General features: G+C 36.6%; 1 protein-coding gene across 1 annotated transcript; it reads left to right on the top strand.

The window, feature by feature from the left end:
- Nucleotides 1–1,598: 1,598 nt before the first annotated feature.
- SESTD1 (SEC14 and spectrin domain containing 1) lies at nucleotides 1,599–23,271 on the top strand. The gene is made up of 9 exons (XM_021711040.1): nucleotides 1,599–1,717; nucleotides 11,411–11,605; nucleotides 12,127–12,241; nucleotides 13,645–13,804; nucleotides 14,902–14,983; nucleotides 15,694–15,816; nucleotides 16,598–16,789; nucleotides 19,047–19,168; nucleotides 22,077–23,271. The coding sequence occupies exons 3-9, from the start codon at nucleotides 12,157–12,159 to the stop codon at nucleotides 22,204–22,206; spliced, it is 894 nt and encodes a 297-aa protein (XP_021566715.1). The 5' UTR covers nucleotides 1,599–1,717; nucleotides 11,411–11,605; nucleotides 12,127–12,156; the 3' UTR covers nucleotides 22,207–23,271.
- Nucleotides 23,272–25,917: the final 2,646 nt, after the last annotated feature.

The following is a 25,917-nucleotide window of genomic DNA, read 5'->3' as shown; positions in this document are numbered from 1 at the left end:
ATATATATATATTTTTTAACTTTATATATATATAAAACCTGGTAATAGCAAAAATGCACTGTGCATCTGCATTGCTCTGTTATAAGTTTCTAAGTTCAGCCTTATACACTGGATCTGTAATATTATGCTGTAAAGACATTCTCATTCACTTCTTGGGAGATATTTTAAGCTAAAATTTAGGGCATAACCATCCATTTTTTCTTGAATTTCTTATAATTTAGCAACAGGTAAAGCTTGGTAATATTATTTTTTCCATTAAGATTACTTCACATTCTGTATATAGTTTTACAGTATATATAATTGTGAGTGAAGAGTTAACAAAATCCTCTCTTTTTCCGCATGAGAATTTGATCTTTGCTTAACTCTAGTTCTGTTCCCCTGAAGACCTGGTTAAAACTGTATTACTAGGCAGTATTGTTTATAATAAACATTATTTCAGATCTGGATTGGTAGAACTATTAATATTCAATGAAAGGCAGAGCGCTAGGTGTCATTGAGTTTAGTGACTCTTCATACCTGTGGGGTATGAATTTTGGATGCCATAGTGTCTCTCATATCTGCCCCATATGGATCTCATCTCCTTACACCTGCTTGAGGGACTCGGCAGAAGAAGATCACCCAATGCTGTTATGCTGCCAAGAAAACAGGTGCCATTTGGACCTCTTCAGGGTCTGAATGTTAAGTTGCTCTCAAGAGGATTCTTAGAGGGTATTACAGTAGTATAATTCCACACTTAGTTTTTTATTTTATTTTCAAAGTGAGAAAATAGTATTTTAACTTCATATTCATTCATTCATTCATTCAGTTTTACCAATGCTTTGGGAAAGGTATTAATTTTTGAGTTAGCATAGCTAACTTTAGTTCTAGATTTTCATAATGGGTTATGTTACTTCAGGCAAGTCACTTAATCTCTTTGAAACTGTTTTTTTAAGTACTAGATTAAGAACTTTGACCAATGTTATTTCTGATGTTTCTTCTGACTCTAAATCTTACCGTTCTCTGATTCTCTTCTCATCATAAGTTAATTTTCAATTCTCTTTTATGGAAGCATTCCAAGTTTCCATTAACCTGGCAGATGATCAGATAGCTGAAAGCTTGTGGTATTACAGTATACATTCTTCCACATTCAGTTTTTGGGAATTTTGTTACATTATAACTGTGTAGTTTCAAAAGAAACATTTACTGTCTATGCAATAGAATATAAAGAATTTAAATTAAAAATACTTGAGGAAGCCTCAGCACAGTGGCTCACGCCTATAATCCCAGCACTTTGGGAGGCCAAGGGGGAGGATTGCTTGAGCCCAGGAGTTTGAAACCAGCCTAGGCAACATAGTGAGACCTGTCTCTACAAAAAATTAAAAAACTAGCCAGGTGTGGTAGCACATGCCTGTAGTCCCAGCCGCTTGGCAGGCTGAGGTAGAAGGATCACCTGAGCCTAAGAGGTCAAAGCTGTGGTAACAGAGTAAGACTGTGACTCAAAAAAGAAAAGAAAAAAAATGATACTTGTAGAACTTTGGGATGGGGAAAGCCAATTAGAATGAAAGTTTGAAAAGCTTTTGTTTGTTTAAAATTTTACCTCAACTTTTTTTTATAGGTTGTGAATTGGCTTGAAGGGCCTGGATCAGAACAACTAAGAGCCCAGTGGGGGATTGGCGACTCCATTAGGGCTTCCCAGGCCCTGCAGCAAAAGCATGAAGAGATCGAGAGCCAGCACAGTGTGAGAGGCTTTTTTGCAAGTTACAATGCTATTGTGAAAGTGCATAATCAGAAGCATATGTGGAACTAAGTAATAAGTTATAATTAACTTTGGTATAGGGGCATAAAGTACAGTTTGTTAAATGTAAATGTTCATTTTGACCACTTAGTATATATTTATTAGAAGGTTGGTTTTGTCTCCAATACAGTTTGATTATATTCTTATAGAAGCACAGTTCGTATGAAATTTTAAAAGCTGCAGTAATAGAAAAGAGTGATAGTGCAAAACAACCTTCATCTGTAGTCTCTATGACAGAAATTTCTGTTCTTAAGTTCTTAAAGGAGGCCCCTCCCTGCATTATCAGGAGTACACAGAACAAATAAATGCCTGAGAGGGATACCAGAACTGCTGCATTAAACACAGTTAACGGAGAACGAGTGCATAGGGTATAGAATCTTTTTCCATTCCATGTGCACAAGGGATTCCTTTTGTATTTGTGAAGGAGATAATCAGACAAATCCCAGCTATGAAATTGGGAAGTAAACTGATTCTTAGGCAGATTCTAGAGAATAAGAGAATTTAAAATTTAATACTTGTTATGGAAGAAGCCAATGTTTGTTAGTAAGCTCCTACCATGTTACAGTTAATCCGTCATTATTGAGAAAGTGATCATCCAGTTTGTGGGTCAAGTAGCTCATACCTCTCCTCCCCTAGGTCATACTACTTCATGCAGTAATTTTAAATAGCTTGAATACAAAATTGGAAAAATAAAATTTGAATCTGTTAATTTCCATCTCCTTAGATGATCTATCTTAAAAAATCGATCAAAATTTTAAACTCTGGAACCAGATGAGATTAAGAATCATCTGAACATTAATTTCTGCAATGTTTTTGTTTCCCCATCAACTTCTCAAGTTGAAGTCTGATTACAGTTTGGATAGTATTAGCAAATGTCTGTTTTAACTAAATAAGATTAGTGAACAAATAATATGCTTTCTTGGAAGTTAATATGAACAAGTACATCTCATCTTTACTAGGATGTATTTAATGATATCTGACAATTATTTTCCTTTTACTATTTTGTTTAGTTTCCTTGTGTTGTTTTTTCTAATATTCCCCAAATCAGGTTCAGCGATCAATGGTATTGGCAAAGAATCTACATACTATACCCTAAAGGAGTTGTAATCTAGCTGAGGGAATAATATATAAGAAAGAAGTCTCACAAGATTTGTAATTGTATAAAGATAGTACACATATAGTCCTTGTGATTTTTCTAATTAGTGTTTGTAAGAGACTTAAAAATGAAATCCCATAATGGAAAGTTTATATATTTTGGTCATCCCGGTGGCTCACGCCTATAATCCCAGCATTTTGGGAGGCCGAAGTGAGAGGATTGCCTGAGTCTACAGGTTTGAGACCAGCCTGGGCAACTTGGTGAAACTTCATCTCTACGATAAATTTAAAAAATTAGCCAGGAGTGGTGGCACATGCCTGTGGTCCCAGCTACTTGGAAGGCTGAGGTGGAAGGCTCAGGTCGAGGCTGTGGTGGCCATGAGCGTGCCACTGCACTCCAGCCTGGGCAACAGAGTGAGACTCCAACTCAAAAAAAAAAAAAAGAAAGTGTATATATTTATGCATTTCACAAGTTCTTCCTTTTATGCTAAAAAAAAAATAGATTGCAGACCCTCTTCCTGAGAACATAATCTTTTAATTTTCTTGGTACTGCAAAAATAACTTAATGCTGATTTTTTTTTTAAGTGTGTTGTGATTTATTTGAACCCAGTGGATTTTTCTGGAGCATGTTGACTGTAGTTAGATTTTATAATTTGTTCCTCTATTTACTTCCTCAAAACAGTATTTGCAGTAGAACATTTTAGACTTCATCTAAGAGAATTTAGTTATGAAAGTATCCCAAAAGTTCTTTTTAAAAAGGGTACCTGGCACATGAGGTTCCTAAAGATAGGATTTATCTATATTTTATTATTTTTTAAAAGATGCCAAGACAAATAATTGCAATTAGAAATTGGAGAGCGAGGCATGGTTGTTCATGCTTGTAATCCCACTGCTTTGGGAGGCCAAGGCAAAAGGATCTCTTGAGACAAAGAGTTCAAGACCCACTTGGGCAACATAGCAAGACCCTGTCTCTATAAAAAATTATAAAACAAAAAGAGTTGTCAGGTATGATGGTACACACCTGTAGTCCTAGCTGCTTGGGAGACTGAGGTGGGAGGATTACTTGAACCCAGAGGTGAAGGCTGCAATTAACTATGATTAGCCACTGCATACCAACTTGGATGACAAAGCAAGACCCTGTTTTAAAAAAAAAACAAAAACTATACTATATATAAGTTCATAAAGGGGAATTGAAAAGTACATTTTATATTGCTTATTGTGTGGATGAAATTACAAATGATATACATAGAGATTTCTGTGTTTAGCTGTTTTGTATTTTTAATATATTTATAAGGTTTTTAACTCTGCATAAAGAAACATGAAAGTTCTGGATGGCCCTTCAATGCGCTTAAACTTACAATGTGGAATCAATATGCAGAACTTTTGAATTGGAAAAGATCTTACAGATTGTTCTATCCCCCTGTTGTTTTATAAATGAAGAAATTGGGAGATATTTTGATCAGCAAGTGGACTAGGGTTCACCTGGAGTAGGGTTGAAACACAGATTTCTTTTTTTTTTTTTCAGTTTGTAAAATACAGACCTCTTGATAATTGTTCTATCCCTCCGTTGTTTTATAAATGAAGAAATTGGGAGATATTTTGATCAGCAAGTGGACTAGGGTTCACCTGGAGTAGGGTTGAAACACAGATCTCTTTTTTTTTTTTTTTCAGTTTGTAAAATACAGACCTCTTGATAGCCAGGTGGGATCCTTTCTCTCAGGCTCTCAGAGCAAAACTACTCAATTTCACAGACATGCTTGAGCTATAGATATACTTTCAGTACTTGAAGAAACATACACATACATTGACATCTGTATTCATAGACATGGTCTCCAAAGAAAATAAACATAGAGCATATAAAATAAACATCATGGATTTCATTTTTAAAAATCATGTGATATTTGGAATTTGTTTCAAAATTGGGAGGTGAGGACAGATTGAATGGGAGTATAGATGAAACAGGATTGGCCATGCATTGATAATTATTGAAGCTGGATGGTACATGAGAGTTCATTGTACTATTTCTACTTTTTAAATAGGTTAGAAAATTTCCATTCTAAATGGTTTAAACAAGAAGATTGCACTGTTTTAGCCAATAGGTGGCACTGCATTGTCACCTTGAGAATAGGTTGGTTGGTACTGTATGAATGTATTATTTTAAGGTATTATAATATTTTATTAAAAGCTTCCTTTTACATTTGTAAATAAAAGTCAATTGTTTAAAGCATTTATTGGGGTTATTTAGGTCTTGTGAAATTACAATGACAAAAGCCGGGCTCAGGTGGCTCAGCCTGTAATCCCGCGCCTATGGGAGGCTGAGATGAGTGGATTGCCTGAACCCGTGGGTTCAAGACCCACCTGGGCAACTTGGCGAGACCTCATCTCTACAATAAATCAAACATTAACCGGGCGTGGTAGCGCGCGCTTGTAGTTTCAGCTACTTGAAAGGCGGAAGGATCGCCAGAGCCCAACGGGTTGAGGCTGTGGTGGCCAGGAGCATGCCACTGGCCTCCAGCCTGGGCAACAGAGTGAGACTCCAACTCAAAAAAAAAAAAAAAGAAAGAAATTATAATGACAGTTTTCTGGTATTGACAGCTAATAAGGATATTAGGAAAACTTTCAACATACCATTTTACATTAAGTCTAAATGTTAGGTATTACATTTTAGATTCCATGTAAGAGCATACTGCAAAAATAAAGCTAACAAAATTTGTGAGGAAATATAAAAAATGAAAATCCTACTCATGTGTAGTTCTTTGTTAAGGATTGTGAATTCGAAATTCATTTGGTTTTTTAATACAACGCAACAAAAAGATACTAAGCATGGAAATGATTACAGTAGCTGATGATAAATGTAAACGTATTTTAGTTTAGTAATGCATCTAATTTTATCTTTCGGGTGGAGGGAAGTGTGTGGCAGGAAAAGCACATGATAGGAGTATTTTATCAGTATCCCACTATCCTGCAGGCTGACTTCTAGTCTCCAAAGAGATTGCTTACTGGTGTCTTGTGTCTCATGGTAAGCAGCAGAACAGGACTCCATTGACAAATCACACCCATTTCTTTCCAATATAATTCTTTTTTTAAAAAATTATATATATATATAAATTATATATATATTTAAAATAGCAACAGGATCGCACTGTGTTGCCCAGGCTGGATTCTTAACTCCTGGGCTCAAGCAGTCCTCCCACCTCGGCCTCCTAAAGTGCTAGAATTACAGCCATGAATCACCACACCCAGCTCTGTTTTTGCCTAATATGCATTTGAAGTATAATTAAGTGGTTGGCAGTGTTTCTTTCCTCCTAGCTAGGGATTCTTATTTTCATAGTATGAAATGTAAATACTCATCCTTTCAACAAGTGTGCATCACCACCAATTCACGTAAGACTGTAGTGTCAATCTCGACTGCTTCTGTCCTAAATGTGAACCTTCCAGCTCATTTCTTACTTATCATCTTAACTTAAATCCTGAATCTTTGTGCTGATTTTTTAGTTTGCTATAAGATAATCATTTTCCATACAGTTAAATAGACAAACTAGAGAATGACCATAATTGAGCTGAATGCAGCCTCTTCACCAAGGTTCTCTGTATTCTATGTTCTTCTGTTTTCTTGGAAGAAACATTTTGATTAATTTTAAATGTACACGTGTGTGTGTGTGTGTGTGTGTACGCGTATTACCAGATTTTTTTCCCTCTCGTCCATCCCAGAGAGACTATTTCTTTATGGCAACTTCAATCTGTAATATCAGTGCCTCTAATTTCAGGTGTTAATTTTTTGAGCCATAGTAGTCCTTACATTGTATTTCCATTCTTGGTCAGGTTGCTGGAGCCTATGTTTTACTAATTCAAACCAGAAAAACATCCGCTCCACAATGATGGTTCTTAAACCTTTGTGGGCATGAGTCATCAGAGGCTCTTGTTAAAATGCATATTTCAGGGTCTTGCTCCCAGACACTCTGATTTAGCAGGTCAGGGGTAAAACCTAGGCACTTGTAATAAGCACCCCAAGTCTGATGCGGGTAGTTCTCACTGAGAAGTGCTATCCTAGGACTCTAATCCTTTGGTTTACTAATTTTCTCATAATCAAGCCTATTACATCTTCAGAGAATTCGGCCTATTTATTTTAAGCTTTAATAATATGTAAATGTTATAAGTAAGACAGTATTTTAGAATACGGCAATGATGATTTTCTCAGGTTTTTTTTTTTTTTGAGTTGGAGTCTCACTCTGTCACCCAGACTGGAGTGCAATGACAGCTTCCGGCCACCACAGCCTCGACCTGCTGGGCTCCGGCGATCCTTCCGCCTCAGCCTTCCAAGTATCTGGAACTACAGACGCGCGCTACCACGCCCGACTAATTTTTTGATTTATTGTAGAGATGAGGTCTCACCAAGAGGGCCAGGCAGGTCTCAAACCCACAGGCTCAAAGTTAATCTTTGTTAATCATTAAAATAACTATGTCATTTTAAAAATATTTTACACATATTGTGTAATTAAATCTATATAATAGCCAATAAAGCAGGTAAGACAGATACTATCATCACCATAGAATAGAGCAGGATCTCTCAACCTGCAAGCACTATTGACTCTTTGGCCAGATGAATTTGTGTTATAGGGTGTAGGGACTGTCCTATGCATGGTAGAGTATTTAGCATCATGGTTGACCTCTACTTACTAGATGCAATAACATCCTTCCTCCTCCATTATGATAACCAAAAATGTCTCTAGACATTGCCAAATGTTCCCTGAGTGACAGAATCACCCTCCGCTACCTACTTAATATGATGTCAGTGAATCCACAATGTCTAATATGATTTATGCGTTCATTCAGTACTTTTCAGTTGAGCACATACTATGTGTCACATGTTGCTCCAGGCTCTTGTAATGGAGCACTGTCTTACCATATGGAATTTACATTCAAGTGGGGAGATACAAAATGGAAAGCAATATAGGTATGATTTCCAGGAAAGACCTCTCTGAGAAGGTGGCATTTAATCAGAAACCTGGAAATGTGAGAGAGTAATCCAAGTCAAGGGCAGTTCAGATGGAGGACACAGCAGGAGGAACAATGATTGAGGAATGGCAAGAATGTTGGTGCAGCTGGAGTGCAGAGAACATGGTAGAGTCACAGAAAATAAAGTTTGAGAGGGAATCAGGGTCGAAAACATGCCATGTCTTTTTAGCCCATGAAAAGGTGATTGAAGTTAATTTTAAATGTTACGTGAAGTTGTTGGAGAGAGAGGCTTTTGAGCAGAGAATTAATTTGTTTTAAGCAGATCAGTGGCTATTGTGTGGAAAAGAGGGAGGAGGGACAAACAGTGAAAAGGCAGGAGGCTGATAGAGGCGGTAGGAGTCATGAGAATGGACCGAAGTTCACGAGGTTGAGCCAGCTAGACTTTGAGGCTTTTGGCCTTAGCAGCTATTAAGATGGGGAAGACTGGGAGAGAAGCCTGTTGGGAGGATGGAGAATCAGTGTCTTGGGGGCAGTTTGAATTTTAGACATCAGGTAGTAATCCAAGTGAAGGTGACTCATGGGCAGTTGGGTATCAGTATGGGAGGTTCAGGGGAGAAGTCAAGGCTGAGGGTGTTCATTTAGTAAATTAGCCTATTAGATGTAATGTAAAGTCATGGAACTAGCTAGAGGAAGGCATCCAAGCCTAGTGGGAAGAAAAGGGAGCCTCAGGAAAACAAAACCCTGGGTCACCTAAACTTAAAGAGCAAGAATAGGAAGGGGAACCAGCAAAGGAAGCTAAAAGGATCTGTTGTATCTCAGAGAATGAGACAAGGGGGCATTTCAAGGAGGAGGAAGCACTTACCAAATGCAGCTGAGAGCTTCAATAAGATGAAGACTGAGAATTGACCACTGGATTTGGCAAGGTGAAATTTTTTTGGTGAACTTGACCAAATTGTTTTCAGAATTCCTGATTAGAGCAGATTAAAAAGAGAATGGGAGGCTGAGCACTTTGGCTCACACCTGTAATCCTAGGGCTTTGGGAGGCTGAAGAGGGAAGGTCACCCGAGGCCTGGAGTTTGAGACTAGCCTGAGCAACATAGCAAGATTCAGTTTCTATTTTTTTAAAAAATTAGATATATGTAAAAGAAAATAGGAAATGAGAAACGAGTACAGATAACTTCTTTAAGAGAAGTTTTTTTTCTTGACCGGGCACGGTGGCTCATGCCTATAATCCCAGCACTTTGGAAGGCTGAGGTAAGAGGTTTGCCTGAGCCCGTGGATTCAAGACCAACCTGGGCAACTTGGCAAGATTTCATCTCCACAATGAATCAAAAAAATTAGCCGGACATGGTGGCACAGCCTGTAGTTCCAGCTACTTGAAAGGCTGAGGTGGAAGGATCGCCTGAGCCCAGCAGGTCAAGGCTGCAGCGGCCATGAGCAGGCCACTGCACTCCAGCCTGGAGGACAGAGTGAGACTCCGACTCATCAAAAAAAAAAAAAGAGAGAGATTTTTTTTTTAATTGAGGCTTAATTTTTACATAGTAAAACGTGCAGTTCTTAAGTGTATATTTTATTGTTTAATATCAGACATTAATAGCTTACTTATTACTGGTGGAACTAATTCAATTGAGAAAGAAGAATTGATAGGAGAGAGCAAGGATAGTTGGAAGAGCAGAGCTTTATGTAGGCAACAGAAGATAGGTTATACTGCCTCGATGGAGCACTTGCCTTGAAAATACAGGACAGGCCACTTGCTAGTTCAGTAGTGAGTTCAGATCTGGGCTATAGGAGAAGGGAGGGTTGTAGGTTTGCTTTGTTGGTGGGAAGATGAGAGAGTTCTCTTCTGATTGCTTCCCAGTGAATTTAGAAGTAAGATCTTTGAGAGAGAAGTGAAAAGGGAGTTGAAGATTTAGAGTGGAAAAAAAAGAACATAACTAATTATGAGAATGAGGAAGTGAGTTGACTGGAAAAACACGAAAGGGTTATCAAAGATCCATTTGAGATTTAGTCATAACTTTATTTATTTTTATTTATTTATTTGCTTTTTAGTTGGAGTCTTACTCTGTCACCCAGGCTGGAGTGCAGTGGACATGCTGTTGGCCACCGCACCCTCATCCTGCTGGGCTCAGGTGATCCTTCCGCCTCAGCCTTCCAAGTAGCTGGAACTACAGGCATATGCCACCATGCCTGGCTAATTTTTTTTTTTTTTGGTAAAGATGAGGTCTCACCATGTTACCCAGGCTGGTCTTGAACCTGTGAGCTCAGGCAATCCTCTCACCTCAGCCTCCCAAGTGCCAGGATTATAGACATGAGCCACCGAGCCTGTCCTTAGTAATAAATTTAAAAAGAGACCTATTCATTCATAAGTGGACCTTGAACTATCGTAATACTATAAGAAAAGGATTGGCAGTAGTGGGAAACTGCAGGGGGATGGGGGAGCGGGGAGGTGGTATTGACGGTAGTGGAAATCTGCCTGGGAAAGCAGGGGGGGGGCACACCTCATCCTCATCAACAAGGGTACCTGCACAATGAATATTTGTATACCTAACCCTGAATTGTACCCCACAATTGTAAAATAAAAAAATTTAAAAGTTTTTTTTTTTTAAAGAGAGACCTGTCCACATAGTTGTTTATGTCTATCCCTGTTCAGCTACTCTAGTACCAACAACACTTTAGGCAGAGAAACCAGGTTTGAGGTGTTGACAAGTGAGTCTGATGGAAGGAAGGAAAGAAGGGCGTAGATTGTATGCTAGGAAGTGGTTATAGCCTTTGACTTTGACTAAACCCCTCTGTGGAGGAAGGGATGTAGCAGGGAAAGCTGGAAGGTGGGAATCCAATAGCATGCACTTCAAAGGAGATGTGGTTTTAGAGAAAAGAGGGAGAAGAAATTGTCTAGAGTAGTAATGAGGAATGAGGCAGTTCACCTTCGGGCTTGCAATGTGGAAACAGTAACAATCTTCATTCTAGAGGACTGCAGGGGTAAATATCTTCTCTGTGGGTGAGCAGGTTTTCTCAGAGCAAGCAAGAGACAGGAACAAGTAGAGGAGACCACAATGAGGGTACAGGAGATTTTGCTATTGGCAGCAAGTGGTTGAGTTCCAGGGATCAAGAATTTCAGGGTTGGGAATGTTTCACCCTCAGTAATAAATAATTTACTTTAGAGGCCAGGCTCAGTGGCTCAGCCTATAATCCCAGTGCTTTGGGAGGCCGAGGTGAGTGGATTGCCTCAGCCCACGGGTTCGAGACCCGCCTGGGCAACTTGATGAGACCTCATCTCTACAATATGTCAAAAATTTGCCAGGCATGGTAGCATGCGCCTGTAGTTCCAGCTACTTGGAAGGCTGAGGCGGAAGGATTGCCGAATCCCAGCAGGTTGAGGCTGCAGTGGCTGGGGGTATGCCATTGCAGTCCAGTCTGGGTGACAGAGTGAGACTCCAACTCAAAAAAAATAATCATAATCATAATCATAATAATTTGCTTTAGAAAAAATGTTCATGTATTACTTAATCTAGAGAAATTATAAAATATAACGTCCTCCAGGAACTAATTTGATCCTTAATGTACTTTGCAACATCTTGATTACAGGAATGGTTTGCAGTGTATGTAGAGCTTAATCAGCAAATTGCAGCACTCCTGAATGCTGGCGATGAGGAAGATCTGGTGGAACTGAAGTCATTGCAGCAACAACTTAGTGATGTTTGTTATCGACAGGCCAGTCAGCTGGAATTTAGGCAGAATCTCTTACAAGCAGCTCTTGAATTTCATGGTGTTGCCCAAGATGTAAGTGTCTACTCTTACTGCCTTGCTTTTTTTCAAATTATTTGAGTGCATATCTACACATAATTTCTGCAGGTTTGCATGCTCTAAGTATTTTTCTGGAACAATAAAATAATTTGCTGGTGGGAATAATGAGATAAGATTATTTGATTTTTTTAAGCAAATTTTATTTGTAAGTAATTATGCATGCAATTAAACCTTTTATTGTTTAACTTGTGTTCCAAAATAATAGATACATTTTATTTTGGCTGCTTCTCAGTGTTTATGCTTTATAACATAGATGGAAATGGAAGTGTCAATTTTTGCCTTCTGTTCACCAGAATGTACTTCCTTGTCTTCTTGCATGTATCTGTGTGTTCTATCTTCCTGATCACATGATTCTAATTATTCGTCCTTCTCTTGTAACAGCGTAGTCTTTTCAATTGTAACTGTGATGACCTCATTAGATATAAACTTCATTAATCATTAAGCACTTTAGATGCTGATTACATCAGGGTTATCTCTTTGGTGTCCCTCTGCTTTAGTTGTCTCAGCAGTTGGATGGCTTATTAGGGATGTTGTGCGTAGATGTAGCGCCAGCTGATGGAGCATCGATTCAGCAAACTTTAAAACTGCTTGAAGAGAAGCTGAAAAGTGTTGGTAAGCAGATTTTAAAAATGCTGAAACATAAGATTTTTTTAAAATATCATTACCATGGTTAGATAATTAAGTCAACTTAACACTGAACTAATTATAATTATTTATAGGAAACCCAAGGAAAAAATAGTATAAGAAAGGTTTTATTTTTTTGAGGGGAACATGACTTACGCTGAAACTTTTTTCCTTGTTGGTTAAGTAACTCCTCCCTTCATGGGTCTTTGCCCTTTCCTTTTTACCCAGCTATATCTACAGGTGCTATGTCTTGCATAGACTATGAACAGGTATTTGTAGTGCATGCATAAATTGTAATTAGCTGTGAAGTGTTCTGTGGTAAACCTTGTATGCCCAAAACTGTGTTTTATGCTATTATTTTTGTTGTTGCTATATCCTAACCTTGTGAAAAATTAGTTGGTTTGGTTCTGTGCATTTGTTTCTCCAAACTGGGAATATTGCCAGGTTACATTCTCTCCAAGGGAAGAAAGGTCCAGTTACAGTAAGCTAGTTCTGTCATTCAACACCAAGGCCTTTAATTTTTTTTTTTTTTCCTGTAGTAAATGCAGTGAACTTTCCTAAAAGGTCAGGATATGAAAACGGGAAGTGGGGAGCATATAGAGGGAGACAGGAAGGGAATGGAAATGAAAGAGAGGAAGCAAGAATTTAAGGCAGAGAAGTGGTAGAGAGTGAAAACATATGACTAAAGCAAATAATGATTGAAATTGACTTGAGGGAATTGGTTTGAAAAATCATGCTTTACTGTCATTTCACTGGCTTGCAGCCTTTGTCATTTGAACAGAGGTATAATTTATTTTTAAATGTTAGAAGTTTATTTGAGCCATACTTCCCCTTAAAAAAGAGAAAATATTTCCTTATACATCTAAGTTAGAGTATTGCAAACATACTCTAACTGTTGCTTCCTGTGGTATAGAAGCTAGAATGTACCTGTTTTTACAATGTTCACCATCCTTTGATGTTGATAATATGTTGCTGGAGTGTTTTGAAGTCTTGCAAATCTTACACATTTTTTAAACAAAATATATGCTTTATTATCCTAAAGATTAGACTACTTAAAAGCAGAAAGAGAAAAATAGAAAAATTGTATTTATCAAAATAGAAATTCTCATGCTTTTTTTTCCTGCTTTCATCTTATAAAAGTAGCTTTGGAAATCTGTGTTTTGGAAATTTCCTTTAAGAAGAATTTGATGTGAGAGATAACTCCAGTTTGAGTCACATTTAAAGGGGTTTTATTGCTTGAAATGTTCATAGGATTTTATCCCAAGATGGTTTAACATACAAAACTGTTACCTTGGGATCCAAGTACAATATTTACTGAGAGGCTTTTTTTAGAGGGAGGGAGAGCACCTTAAATGTTTAAGAGATTAAACATTTAGTAACTTTTGTTTTAGATGTGGGATTGCAAGGTTTGCGTGAAAAAGGTCAAGGTCTCCTGGATCAGATCTCCAACCAGGCATCCTGGGCCTATGGAAAGGATGTAACCATTGAAAATAAAGAAAATGTGGACCACATACAAGGAGTGATGGAAGATATGCAACTTAGGAAACAAAGGCAAAGTTTGACTGTTGCTATTCATTTTTACCAAGATAGCATAATTTTAATTAAAATGAAAAGTGCTATAATTTATATTTTACATACAAACTAAAAGTTCTTGCCTGTTACATAGTAGACTTGTCATTTTTTGGTGACTAATACTTATTGCATATAACTGTACTAACAAATATTGACAATTTGTTCACTGAATAGATACCTTTTCCATTATTCCTTAGTAGTCAAAATTTCAGTTATATTTAAGTATTTCACATTCCATCCCCACAGTGTAGCCTATAACTCTGCTGTCCTTTAAGAAAGCCTTTTAGGAGAATTTTCTTTTAATTTAGAGTTGCTATTAAATTAGTCGTCTACATTGATCTATTTCTTCATCTAAACTTACAAAATGTGACACATCCATTGTTCTCATATAATCTCAACACTTTGAGAGGCCAGGGTGGGAGGATCACTTGAGGCCAGGAGCTCAAGAGCAACCTGGGCACCATAGCAAGACACCATCTATACAAAAACATTTAAAAATAAATTAGCTGGGCAAGCACCACCACACCTGTCTCACTTTTTTTTTTTTTTTGTAGAGACGAGGTTTCTCTAAGTTGCCTAAGCTGGTCTTGAACTCCTGGGCTCCAGTGATACTCCATCTTGGTCTCCCAAAGTGTAGGGATTACAGTCATGATCCAGTGCACCTGGCCAAAAAGTATTAATTTTTTAACATTTCCTTGGAATATCATCCTTTAAATTAGTATTTGAGGAACTTTACATTTTTATCTTTGAAACTTGTTTAATGCCAATTGGCAATGGAGATTTCTTTGGACTTTAGTGTACTATTGAATTTATGCTTTGCTTCAATATTTTGCAGAATTCATGCTATCCTCAAGAGGGTTTGTCATTCAGTATCATTCAGGTATTTTGAGGTTTTGATGTAACATAGATATAGATGTCCTTAAAATTCTTATAAATCAATACAAAATAGTTGCAGTCTTCATAATGTAGGACTAAGTATTTTAGTATACTTTAAAATATGTGTGCCAAATTATGATGTTATGATAGTAATCAACAAAGCCAAAATGATGAATTAAATTTATGTTTGGGTTTATTAGATGTGAAGACATGGTAGATGTGCGAAGGTTAAAGATGCTTCAGATGGTGCAGCTGTTTAAATGTGAAGAAGATGCTGCCCAGGTAAGGACTGGTGAGCCACATTATGTAGTTATCTTTTCTTAGAAGATTGATTTCATCTAACTATAAATAAAAATGTACTTTTCATAGTCCTAAAAAAGTAAATATATGAAGTCAGATCCTAGTTTGTCCTTTTGAAGAGTAAAGTTTGGTATTCTCAGATAGCTCACTGATTTCATTTGATTTATCTTCTTAATGAAATTCTCTATTCAGCTAGAGATTGGGATTATTTATTATTGTTGGCTAGGTTGTCAGTTACATCCAGAATGAAGGCTGATGTAGCACATTGCTTGTAGTCCGTAAGAGAATTTTCAATGTCAGATAAAAAAATTGGTTTCTTTGTGTAGTTATCTTCAGAGAATATAATTTCAGCTAGATTTAGAAGAAAGTTATGATTTTAAATAGTAACACAAATCTGCAGTGTGATCCCAATAGTTCTATATTATAAGAAGGCATCATTTTCTGTTATATGATATTAATTTTAAGAGTGCTTCTCTTTAGTAGTTCTTGCCTTTAGATTTAAAGCATTTTGAGGAGTAAGAGAGTTCATTAATTCATGTAGACTGGCTTTGAATGAAATATGCTTTTAAGAATTTAGTTATAATTAATGGATTAATTAATCACATGATAGTAACCATTCTATAAACATGATGCTTTGATATAATAAGTAAATAGTTCGGAATGTGCCCTCACTGTTATGTATTTTCATTTAGGCAGTAGAGTGGCTAAGTGAACTTCTGGATGCTCTGCTTAAGACCCACATCAGATTGGGCGATGATGCTCAAGAAACGAAAGTTTTGCTGGAAAAGCATAGAAAATTTGTTGATGTTGCACAGGTGCAGAACTGGTTATCTTCCTTTTCTACAGGCTCAGTGTTTGAATAGCATTCTGCATGATTATAATGTAATTTTACCCTCCAAGTCCAAGAAGGTTAGTTTTGTTATTCCAAAAATACCACAGAATTAAGAAAATGTCAGCTGGTGCATCAAAACTAGCCTGCATAAACTTGAGAGGGCTTATGTCCCCCCAAATACAGGGTCTGTATGCTCCTTCTGATTTGTGTTATATGTGTATTATGGCATTTTTTTAGGTAATCCACCTGTCCATTCACAGAAGTTAATGTGAAATACTACATGTTAATATCAGTTCATTAGAAACCCCACTTCCTGCATCTCACAAGTATTACATAATAATACAGAATTTTCTGTGTGTGATGAAAAGTATTTTAATTTATTTTTCTTAATATTTGAGTCCACATTGTAACAGTTGTATTTTCCTATATGGAATATAAACTGCATGATTTCACTCACTTGTTTTGATTAATTAGTGAGCAGGCATTCTTTTTGACCAGTGAAATTTAGTAGACCAAGATAGGGAAAACAGAATAAGAGGGGAAGCCTAACAAGAAAGAAACTTCCTATAAATGAACTGAAAATATTGTTCCCCCTTTATTATTTATGCATGCAGATAATTTGTAGTGAGTGCCACCAGATTTCTTCAGTATTGATGTCTATCTAGTAGTGTCACTTAATTACAATCAAGTCCTCCTGCATGCCTTCACCATCCTTCTCTTTAGAATTCTTTATTATAATTTTATGTTTACCTTTTCTTTTTTAGAGCACTTATGACTATGGTAGGCAGTTGCTACAGGCCACAGTGGTGTTGTGCCAGTCTTTGCGCTGCACCTCTCGATCCTCTGGGGATACACTTCCTCGACTCAACAGAGTATGGAAACAATTTACAATAGCATCTGAAGAGAGAGTACATAGGTTGGAAATGGCTATTGCATTTCACTCAAATGCCGAAAAGGTTTGCTTTTTTTTTTTTATTTTGTGAAATCTCAATGGTATTCATTGTATATGTTTAAAATATATTAATTTTAATGTAATTATGGGACTCATCTGTTGTTCAATACTTAGGTTAGTTCCATAGTGAGAGTTTGCTTAGCTATCATATAATATATTGTCTTAGAGAGTTCAAATTAAATTTCCTTAATCCGTCCTAGTGCTGGAGTGCTGTGGCTGGAGAAATCCAAAACCACCGCTGCTTCTCTCTTTGCCAAGCCTGGTATCCAAAATGGGCTATCTGTTCTTTGGAGTGTCATGACTTTAGTCTCTTTCATTATGCCAGGAAAGGAAACTTTGCTTTGACAACAACTACTAATTGTCACAAATGTTTTAAAAGGCACCTTGGGATTTTATTATTTAAAGCACAAACCTTTGAAAAAATGAGAACAAGGATTAAAAGTAAAACCTTTTTAATGTGTTATCTTTAAAGATTCCTTCTAGAATTTATTATTCAATGAAGTCAGGTCATTAAATCCAGAAACCAGAAATGAAATACGCAGTGTTATTTGGGCAAGTTTTCTACAGAACCTTTTTCTTACTCGTCACAGTAAAAAATTATATCATCCAAGCCTTACATTTCCATTCTGAAGAGAAACTTTATATGTAGTTAACTTTGTTTTGATCTCTTACAAGGGAAGCTTATATGTAGGAAATGCTCAGTATACTTTAATATTTTTCAGTTGTAAGTGTGATAGCCTGGCCTGCAGAACAGAATAGATGTTGCAAGGACCCTCAAGAATAAAGCAGTTTCTACTGTGTTATGAAGTACATCTATTGGGAAGTGTCCATAGTCAACTCTTTCTCAGTTGGTCACTGAACTCTACAGAGTTTGGCTAAAATGAGCCTAATAATGGTGAATGGAAGTATACAAAATGGCATAACTTGTTTGTCTACTTATTGTTTCAGTAAAATTTTTTTTATTATGAAGTATACTATTAACGTAGAAAAGTATATGGACCAGTAGTTTTCTACTCAGTGAAATTTCAGAGTGAACACGTCAGTGTAATCAGTGTCCTGTTCAAACAACAAAACATGACTAGTACCCAGAAGTTCCCCCCACCCTCCTGTGGTCACAATACTGCCCTCCCCCATAATTGAAGGATGACCATTGGTCTGATTTCTAGCACTGCTGGTAACTTTTTAGGATACTATTTTTAAAATGTATCTGCAAGAATATTTTAAAATTCAGTACTCTTGAAGAGATCATGTAAGAATAAATATGGTTGAGAGTTTTTGAGTAGAAAGCTAATGTTTTTATTTTTTCTGCTACCTAGCCCTTATCTTTCTTAAAATTAATTTAAGATTATTTTACTGTGCAAACCTATGTAAAACCCTTTGTTATCAGATACTGTTTTCCTCTTGACTGTGTTCTGTTTTATACCTGTAAGCATAATTATAACCACAGATACAAGCAAATTGTATCGTGTAATGATAGGGAAAATATCTTACTTAAATCTTGAGTTTTAAAATATAAAAAATGTTCATTCATGAATGATGCTGACATAAATATGTGGATTAAGGAAAGTGTAATGCAAAAAAAAGCTGCAAAAATGAATACTTCTTTTTCTTCTCCCTTTCCCAAATTTTGCAATTCTTTCTTGTAGTTAAATTTAAATGGTAGTAGTTAAGAGGGGAAAAAAGAATAGTATCTCATCAAAGGCTGTAGAGCTTCCAACATTTGATTATAAACTGATCATTTTACACCAGTAACTCAAGTCAGCAGATTAGTTGTTAAAAATAGTGTCTAGCTAGGTCTTCATGGCAGTTATGTTTGCACTCTAAGTATCTGTTGTATTTTATTTGTATTTTCTTTCATCTTTGATGTCTATAAACTCCTTAAGGACAGAGTCTGTACCTCCTTCACATTCCAGGCTGCTAAATAAGCATAAATTGTTCAATGTTTGCTTGATGAATGAGAGAACACTTCTTAAGCATATTTCTTAAAAACTTAGTTTCCAAATAGTAATTTAGTATTATTTTCTTCTTGGAAAATCCCATACACTTTGTCATACTCTAATTTGATATTGTTAGTAAGGATTTTGTATTTCATTCTGTTGTTTGAATTTCTAAACCAACTTTGCCCATAATAGATCAATCTTGTACAACGGTATACATGAAGATGCTAAGAACAAACAAATCGCCTTCAATCTACTAAATTCGCACGAGTTTGATTCCCTTTCTTTGTCTCTTGATGGATGTTGCCCTTTTATTTGTTGCAGATTTTGCAAGACTGTCCAGAAGAGCCTGAAGCTATTAATGATGAGGAGCAATTTGATGAAATTGAGGCAGTTGGGAAATCACTTTTGGATAGATTAACTGTTCCTGTAGTTTATCCTGATGGGTATGGTGCATGTTCTTATAATTTTATCTTTTTATCAATGTGGTCTTAAAGTGAAATCATTAAGAGAGGAAATCTATTCTTTAAAAAGCTAAGTAAATTAACTTTGGACTTCATCTTTAATTCCTACAATAAATTGGTTTAAAATGAAAAGAATAACTCGTAAGTTGGTACTTGCTGACATCCATGTGTTGCTTCTTGTCAGGTTGTTGTAGAATGACCGTTCACTTGATTGAAACACTGGGTTCTAGCCTTGGCTATGATGATAGGAAGTAGTGTGACTTGGGCCTTCATTCAGACAGGGAGGGGGAGGGGACTGATGTTTAGTGAGCTCATAATATATGTCAAGTACTGGGTTAAATACTTCACCTTCGTTACTTTTGGCCAAACAGGACCAGGCAAGTATGATTGCTCCCAATTTAAGAAATGAAGAAACTGAGGCTTAGAAAGATAAAGAAAGGCACTCAGGAAAGGCACCCTAAGTGTCTGTCTGGCTCCAAACCCATTCTCTTTTCACTTTGCTATCTGGCCTCCTAATTTCTTCGTGTGTAAAAAAAAAAAAAAGGAGTTGGCGGGGTGCGGGTTCTGATATTCTTACTCCTTTCCATTTCAAATAGTCCATGATAAAAATCTGAAATAATCTGAGTAAAATAAATGGAACAGAATAAGAATCAGAGTGAGCTTAGTTCTTGGCAATCTATACTTTCTCAGTGAAAATAATCCAAAGGATACTTAATGAAATGATAAAGAAGCTAAGCCACTGAATAAAAATACAAGTATCCTTACAATGTGGTAGTGTCATGGGTAAGATATCTCAACTCCATCACTTACTAGCTGTGACAGCTTGGGAAAGTTGTTTAAGTTCTCTATGCCCAGTTCCCTCACCTAAAAACAGGGAGGTGATACTTATGCCTCCTCAGGTTACAGGGGTGAGGGAATTGCCAGAGCTAAATGGAAGCAAAGTACTCAAAACAGATCAGACACATAATAAGCACTAGTACTACTGTGTCCTGAACTTCCAATTGGGATTGATATTGAAAAAACAACATTTTATTCCCTTGAAAGAACATTATTCATAGCTTATTCTTAGAGTCTCAAGTCACACCTAAAGTTGTACAATCAGAACTAGCCTAAATTCAAATTCTACGTCTGCAATAAAGAGAGCAACATTCAGCTAGTAAATTTACTAGAGTCCGGGATTTTACCTTTCCACCTTCATTCCTATGGCTTCACAGCCAGTTGCCACACCGCCGGTCTCCCATTCCACTCCCGTCAGCTAGGATTACCTGTCCTTGTTATTTTTGCTTGGGATTCTCCTCTTGTGTTCCCCAGGTAGTCAGTCCATGTGTCATTTCCTCATCCTTTTAGGATAAAAGACTAAGTTAGTACTGTGTATTCAAATTTCACAAACACCCACTTTTACTATTTGGAATTGTTATTTTATTCTAGTCTACATTCATATTAAATTGTATGTGTATCTGTTTTAGGTACTTTGCTAAATTAAATATTTCTCAAAGCTGTATGTGTATAATGTTTGTCATAATTATGCATATAATAATCATCTGTTTATGTTATGTAAAGTTTGGTCATACCAATTTTTTTATATACTTTTTTCCTGGTAAAATAAAAGAAATTGGTAGTTTATCTGGAATCATCGCTTGAAGGTATAGGTTCACATTGTGTTTTTTCCATTGTGTGACCTTGCTTGAGTCTAACTTTCTAGATCTTAGTTTTCTGCTTAAAAAAAAAAAATGGTGGGGCTCGGTGGCTCAGCCTGTAAACCTGCGCCTTTGGGAGGCTGAGGTGAGTGGATTGCCTGAGCCCACAGGTTCGCGACCCGCCTGGGCAACTTGGCGAGACCTCATCTCTACAATAAATCAAAAAATCAGCCAGGCGTGGTAACGCATGCCTGGAATTCCGGCTACTCAGAAGGCTGAGGCGGCAGGATCGCCTGAACCCAGCAGGTCGAGGCTGCGGTAGCTGGGAGCAGCCACTGCACTCCAGTCTGGGTGACCGAGTGAGACTCCAACTCAAAAAAAAATAAAAATGAAGAGGTTAACCAAATAATTCCCCAAAACTCTTCCAGTTCTAAAAGATGCTATGACTCTGGATAACAGTATCTTTGAATGTAGAATAAAATCAAATGATTTTATCTATCCATGTGACAATGTCTTCACTTTTGAAAGAGTATATATTTTATTTGCCAGCTGCACCAGACAATTGGTATACCTCCTAGCCTTTAGCACTCAAGTACATGTACAAATTTTATGTTTGTCTGTGTTTTTGGACCCAAAACTGAAAAGCAAAATATCTCTAATGTTGCATTGTTTGATTTATTGAGATTATCATTAAGTACACATATTATGACCTTTATCTCTGATTTTTCTTGTTGTGTCTTAATATATTTTATGCCACTTTAAAAAATGTTTTTCAGCCGGGTTCAGTGACTCAGCCTGTAATCCCGCGCTTTGGGAGGCTGAGGTGAGTGGATTGCCTGAGCCCACGGGTTCGAGACCTGCCTGGGCAACTTGGCGAGACTTCATCTCTACAATAAATCAAAAATTAGCCGGGCATGGTAGCGCGCGCCTGTAGTTTCAGCTACTTGGAAGGCTGAGGCGGAAGGATCACCGGAGCCCAGCAGTTCGAGGCTGCAATGACCGGGAGCGGCCACTGCACTCCAGTCTGGGCAACAGAGTGAGACTCCAACTCAAAAAATAAATAAATAAATAAATGTTTTTTTCTTACTGAATTACTACTCAGAGACAAACAGTGTGGTCTGCAAATGGACTAATTTTTACACCAGGGCTATGTTATATAGATACTTTTTTATGGTAATTTTTGCTTCCACTTGCCTTTGCTGCAATATTGGATTTGTATTAATCTGGGGTTTTTCTGTGTGTTTTGATTTTAGAACTGAACAATATTTTGGGAGTCCAAGTGACATGGCTTCTACTGCAGAACACATCAGAGACAGGATGAAACTAGTTAGTCTCAAAAGGCAGCAGCTGAGACACCCTGAAATGGTGACCACAGAGAGCTAAAAGCTACCACCTTCTCGCAGACCTGCAATTCCTAACCCCGCATGTCGTCAGCATACCACAGCATTAGCTACAACACGTTCAATTGCGTTTCACAGACAAAATAAGTCTCATTTCTTTTCATGACACATTTTTTTCTACATGTTAACACCTTGCAATTACCAAGGCATAATTACCTAACATGCTTCAAGACCATAGACTCCCAGTATCTTAAAAGAAGAACTATAAACAGTGCACTGAAAACTTGCTTTAAAGCTTTACCTGACCTGTCAGTTTGTAGATTAAACAACTGATACAAGCTTTGAATGGTGCTAATAAGAGTAGGAGTTCTCTGTATCAAAAAATGGTTGCCCTTCCCAGGTGATTTAGTAAATTTAAACTGTAGTTAAACTGTTATTAGTATACATTAGTGTCCTCAAAATTTTACTTTGTAATTCCTCAAAATTGATTATTTTTATTGTGTCCTTATGAAGAAAAGCCTTCAGATCTTTGATATATCATATTCATTAAAAGACATTTTCCTATTTGTATTGATAATGTATTAAAAGTTGTTTGTGCTTAATAAAAGGCTTCTTTAAACATCTTATTTAATTTGGTAGTTACATCCTGTTTTCAAACATGAGTGCCTTATTTAAAAGGGCATTCTTAGTATTGTGAGGATTGTTTAATATTGTTTTTCCGTGGTTGCATGTATTTTAGCCAGGAAATTCATATGTAAGCATGTGTATATAATAAATAAGCATGTTTTATCATAAAAAATAATTGTGAAGAACAATTTAGATCTTTAAGAACTTATTCATAATGGAATACTATTTCTAATTTTTTTCTTCTTCAACTTGAAAAATATTATCAAAATTATTAACTACCCTGAAGATATTTTGTCTTTAGGAGAGGAGGGTTGAGGAAAAAGTCATATATAATTTCTTTAGTGTAATTCTTTATATCAGAGTAATTAGCAATTGTTAATAAAATTTAATTTCTCATGATAGACTAGAAGCAAAATAAATTCTGAAGTAGTCCAATAACGAAAACTGTATGACTCCTTTAGAAATAAAATTTATCATGAAACGCTAGTGTTTTTAAGTTTGTATTAAGCTTAAATGGTAAAATGCATATAATTTAATTTTGTGTATTTTTATTTCAGAAAATGCTTTTTAAAAGATTAAAAATAATTTTTTAGGCTTGTGATCAGTACAAAATTATGCAAAGAACTGTATGCTGGTTCCTTTTCATGATCTACAAACATGCTCATATATCCTCCAATGCAAAAAACCTCCTCTGACCGGCTACTTTCTCCAGCCTTCTTCACTGCCAGAGAAACCACATCCAGTGTCCCCACATCATCATCACTTACTGCTCAGCACCTTGCAATCTGGTTTTACACAGCACTCTAATGAAAATGTTCTTTTCAAAGTCAACAGTGGGCTCTCAGTTACCGAACTAAATGGTTTTTTTCTCAGTCTACATCCCTTACCCTGTCTCTGCGACAGTTTCACCCTTGAGCAACCTTTCATAGACATTGTGTTCTCCCTTGAAGATGCTATCCTCTACCATAACTGTGAGTACAGTCACATAACTTTTATGTAAAATGTGTCTACTAAACGTGCTTTCTAAGGTCCTGTCCTCAGAATGCTTGTTGATCTTCTGTAGGGATCTCATTCTAGGGTTTCTATTTTATCCCAATGTGCTACTATTACATATCTGGTCCAAAATTCTAGATTTGTACTTTTTTTAAACTGCCTACTTGACATTTCAACCTAGATGAAGGGTTTATTGTATTGATCACCTTTCTTCTTCTGGAGCAATTTTGGTTAGTGGTACAGCCTTTTTTTCTAGTCAAATATGCCAGAAAATCTGGGCCAAGTTTAACTGCTGCCTCTTGTCTTACGCTGCCACCACTTCCAAGAACATCCAGGAAGTTCTTTCTATACTTGATAATCCTCTCAGTCCTTTGGGGCTTTACTTCTATTAGTATGATTCTTCATTTCAGTCTCCATGATGGTGCTAGACACATTCCACATTTGCTTATGTCTCTACCTGCTATGTTATTAGCTCTTTTGAGGGAAAGAATCTTGTCCTACTTCTCCTGTTCCCAGTCTTTCGCTCATGCATCATAGGTGCTCAGTTGTAAATGTGAATGGTCTATTGCAGGCATTGGTAGTAATCTCTCTTGTATTACAGTCTGAAGGGCAGCTTAAACATATTTATTTTTTCAAGTCAGTACTGCCTTATGAGTGAATCTACTCTTAAGGAAATTATTTTATATTTTAGATACTTAGAAACTAGCTACTTTAGGTATTCAGTATCATACTTAACATCATTCTTCTACTAAATTTCAGAGTAGTTAGAATGTTTTTATTAAGACTTTACTAGAAAGGAACTGGTTTGTTAATAATTATACCATCAACTGACACGTTTATAGTTGCCGAATTATAAGTTAGTTTTTATATACCTTAAGCTATCCTGCCTACAAAAAAAGAGTAAAATAAGGCAGGATTTGTAAATGTCATTTGTAAATTGAGTATTTCACATGAAGCTAGATAGACTTTTAATGTAATAAATATTGTTGCTCTTCACTTGTAAATTTGCTGCTATTTTCTATATGTGGATGCATATATACACATAGAGCTAATGAAAATCCAGCAACACACTAATTTGGCTTTTTTTCAGAGGGTCATGGTTAGCTTAGGGTTCATGTGAAAGAAGTGGCTGCAGTCAGTTTGAAATCACAAGTCGTTTCTACGTCTTCAATTACAGAACCACGCATTTCTACATGGCATATGCCACAACCTTCCATATTACTTTGGCCCATCTCAGGGAATTGTTGAAGTGTTGGTTGGCTAGTTTTGTTTTTTGGTTTGAAGGATTTATTTTTTCTTTTGTCTTCTTATATACTTGCTCCTGTGTGAACTCAATATACAATAGCAGTTTTGACATCTATTCTTCGCATGTCTAACCCAGCAGAGTTATAATGCAAAGGTGTTAATTTCGTTTTACATCAGATTGGCTTTGCTCCCAGTCCTCACTGTTGGTGACCTTATTCCGCTAGGGTAACTCATTGGTGGTGATGATGAAACTACTCTGCTTACCAGCTGGGATATGGATGGCCGGTCTAGGCTTCATTGCTAGATAAAAGATAGGACACTTCTCTCACTCTAGGGAGTAGAATTGAGTTTTGCTTCTAGGTGTTATCTAGTCTTAATGTTTGTTATTTGATTAACTCATCAGTTGACATATAGTATGCTATTTCTTTATTATTGTTGTTAGTATCACACTCCTTAATATGAACATGACAATTAAGTTACTCTATGGCTAGTGCTGAGTAAACCATATGCTGATCTAAACCCTAGTAACCATTGGTGTGATTATGAGGTTAGTTGAATCTATGTCACTATACAGTCTACATCGACACTTGGAAGTAGAACATATACTCCACTGGTATGTAAATAAATAATTCAGAGTTCTTTGCTACAATGTCAGTTACTTGCCAATAGAAATTGAGTATGATTGTCTCCCATTCTCACATCCTACACAAGGCCTTGGTGAAATCCTATGGCTACTAAAAGCTAAGCATACTGTGGCTGCTAGCATTCTTTATATCTTGAGCTGATAGAGAATGTACAGGGAGAAACAAGCACTAGTGAATATATTGTTAGTAATGGCAAGACTTGCATGATTAGGATAGCTTTGCTTAGCGTTTAGTAACCATAGGAT

This window comes from Carlito syrichta, unplaced genomic scaffold (assembly GCF_000164805.1).
Source record: "Carlito syrichta isolate Samal-C Ts95f unplaced genomic scaffold, Tarsius_syrichta-2.0.1 Scaffold301826, whole genome shotgun sequence".
NCBI lineage: Eukaryota > Metazoa > Chordata > Mammalia > Primates > Tarsiidae > Carlito > Carlito syrichta.
Note: the sequence above shows the minus strand (reverse complement) of the source record. Positions and strands in the feature narration are given on the sequence as shown.

Excerpts from the sequence above, each read along its gene's own strand:
- SESTD1 (XM_021711040.1), top strand. The coding sequence starts at position 12,157 with ATGTTGTGCGTAGATGTAGCGCCAGCTGATGGAGCATCGATTCAGCAA. Across the intron at positions 12,242-13,644 it reads AGAGAAGCTGAAAAGTGTTG|ATGTGGGATTGCAAGGTTTG; the intron begins GTAAGCAGATTT and ends CTTTTGTTTTAG. Across the intron at positions 14,984-15,693 it reads GTGAAGAAGATGCTGCCCAG|GCAGTAGAGTGGCTAAGTGA; the intron begins GTAAGGACTGGT and ends ATTTTCATTTAG.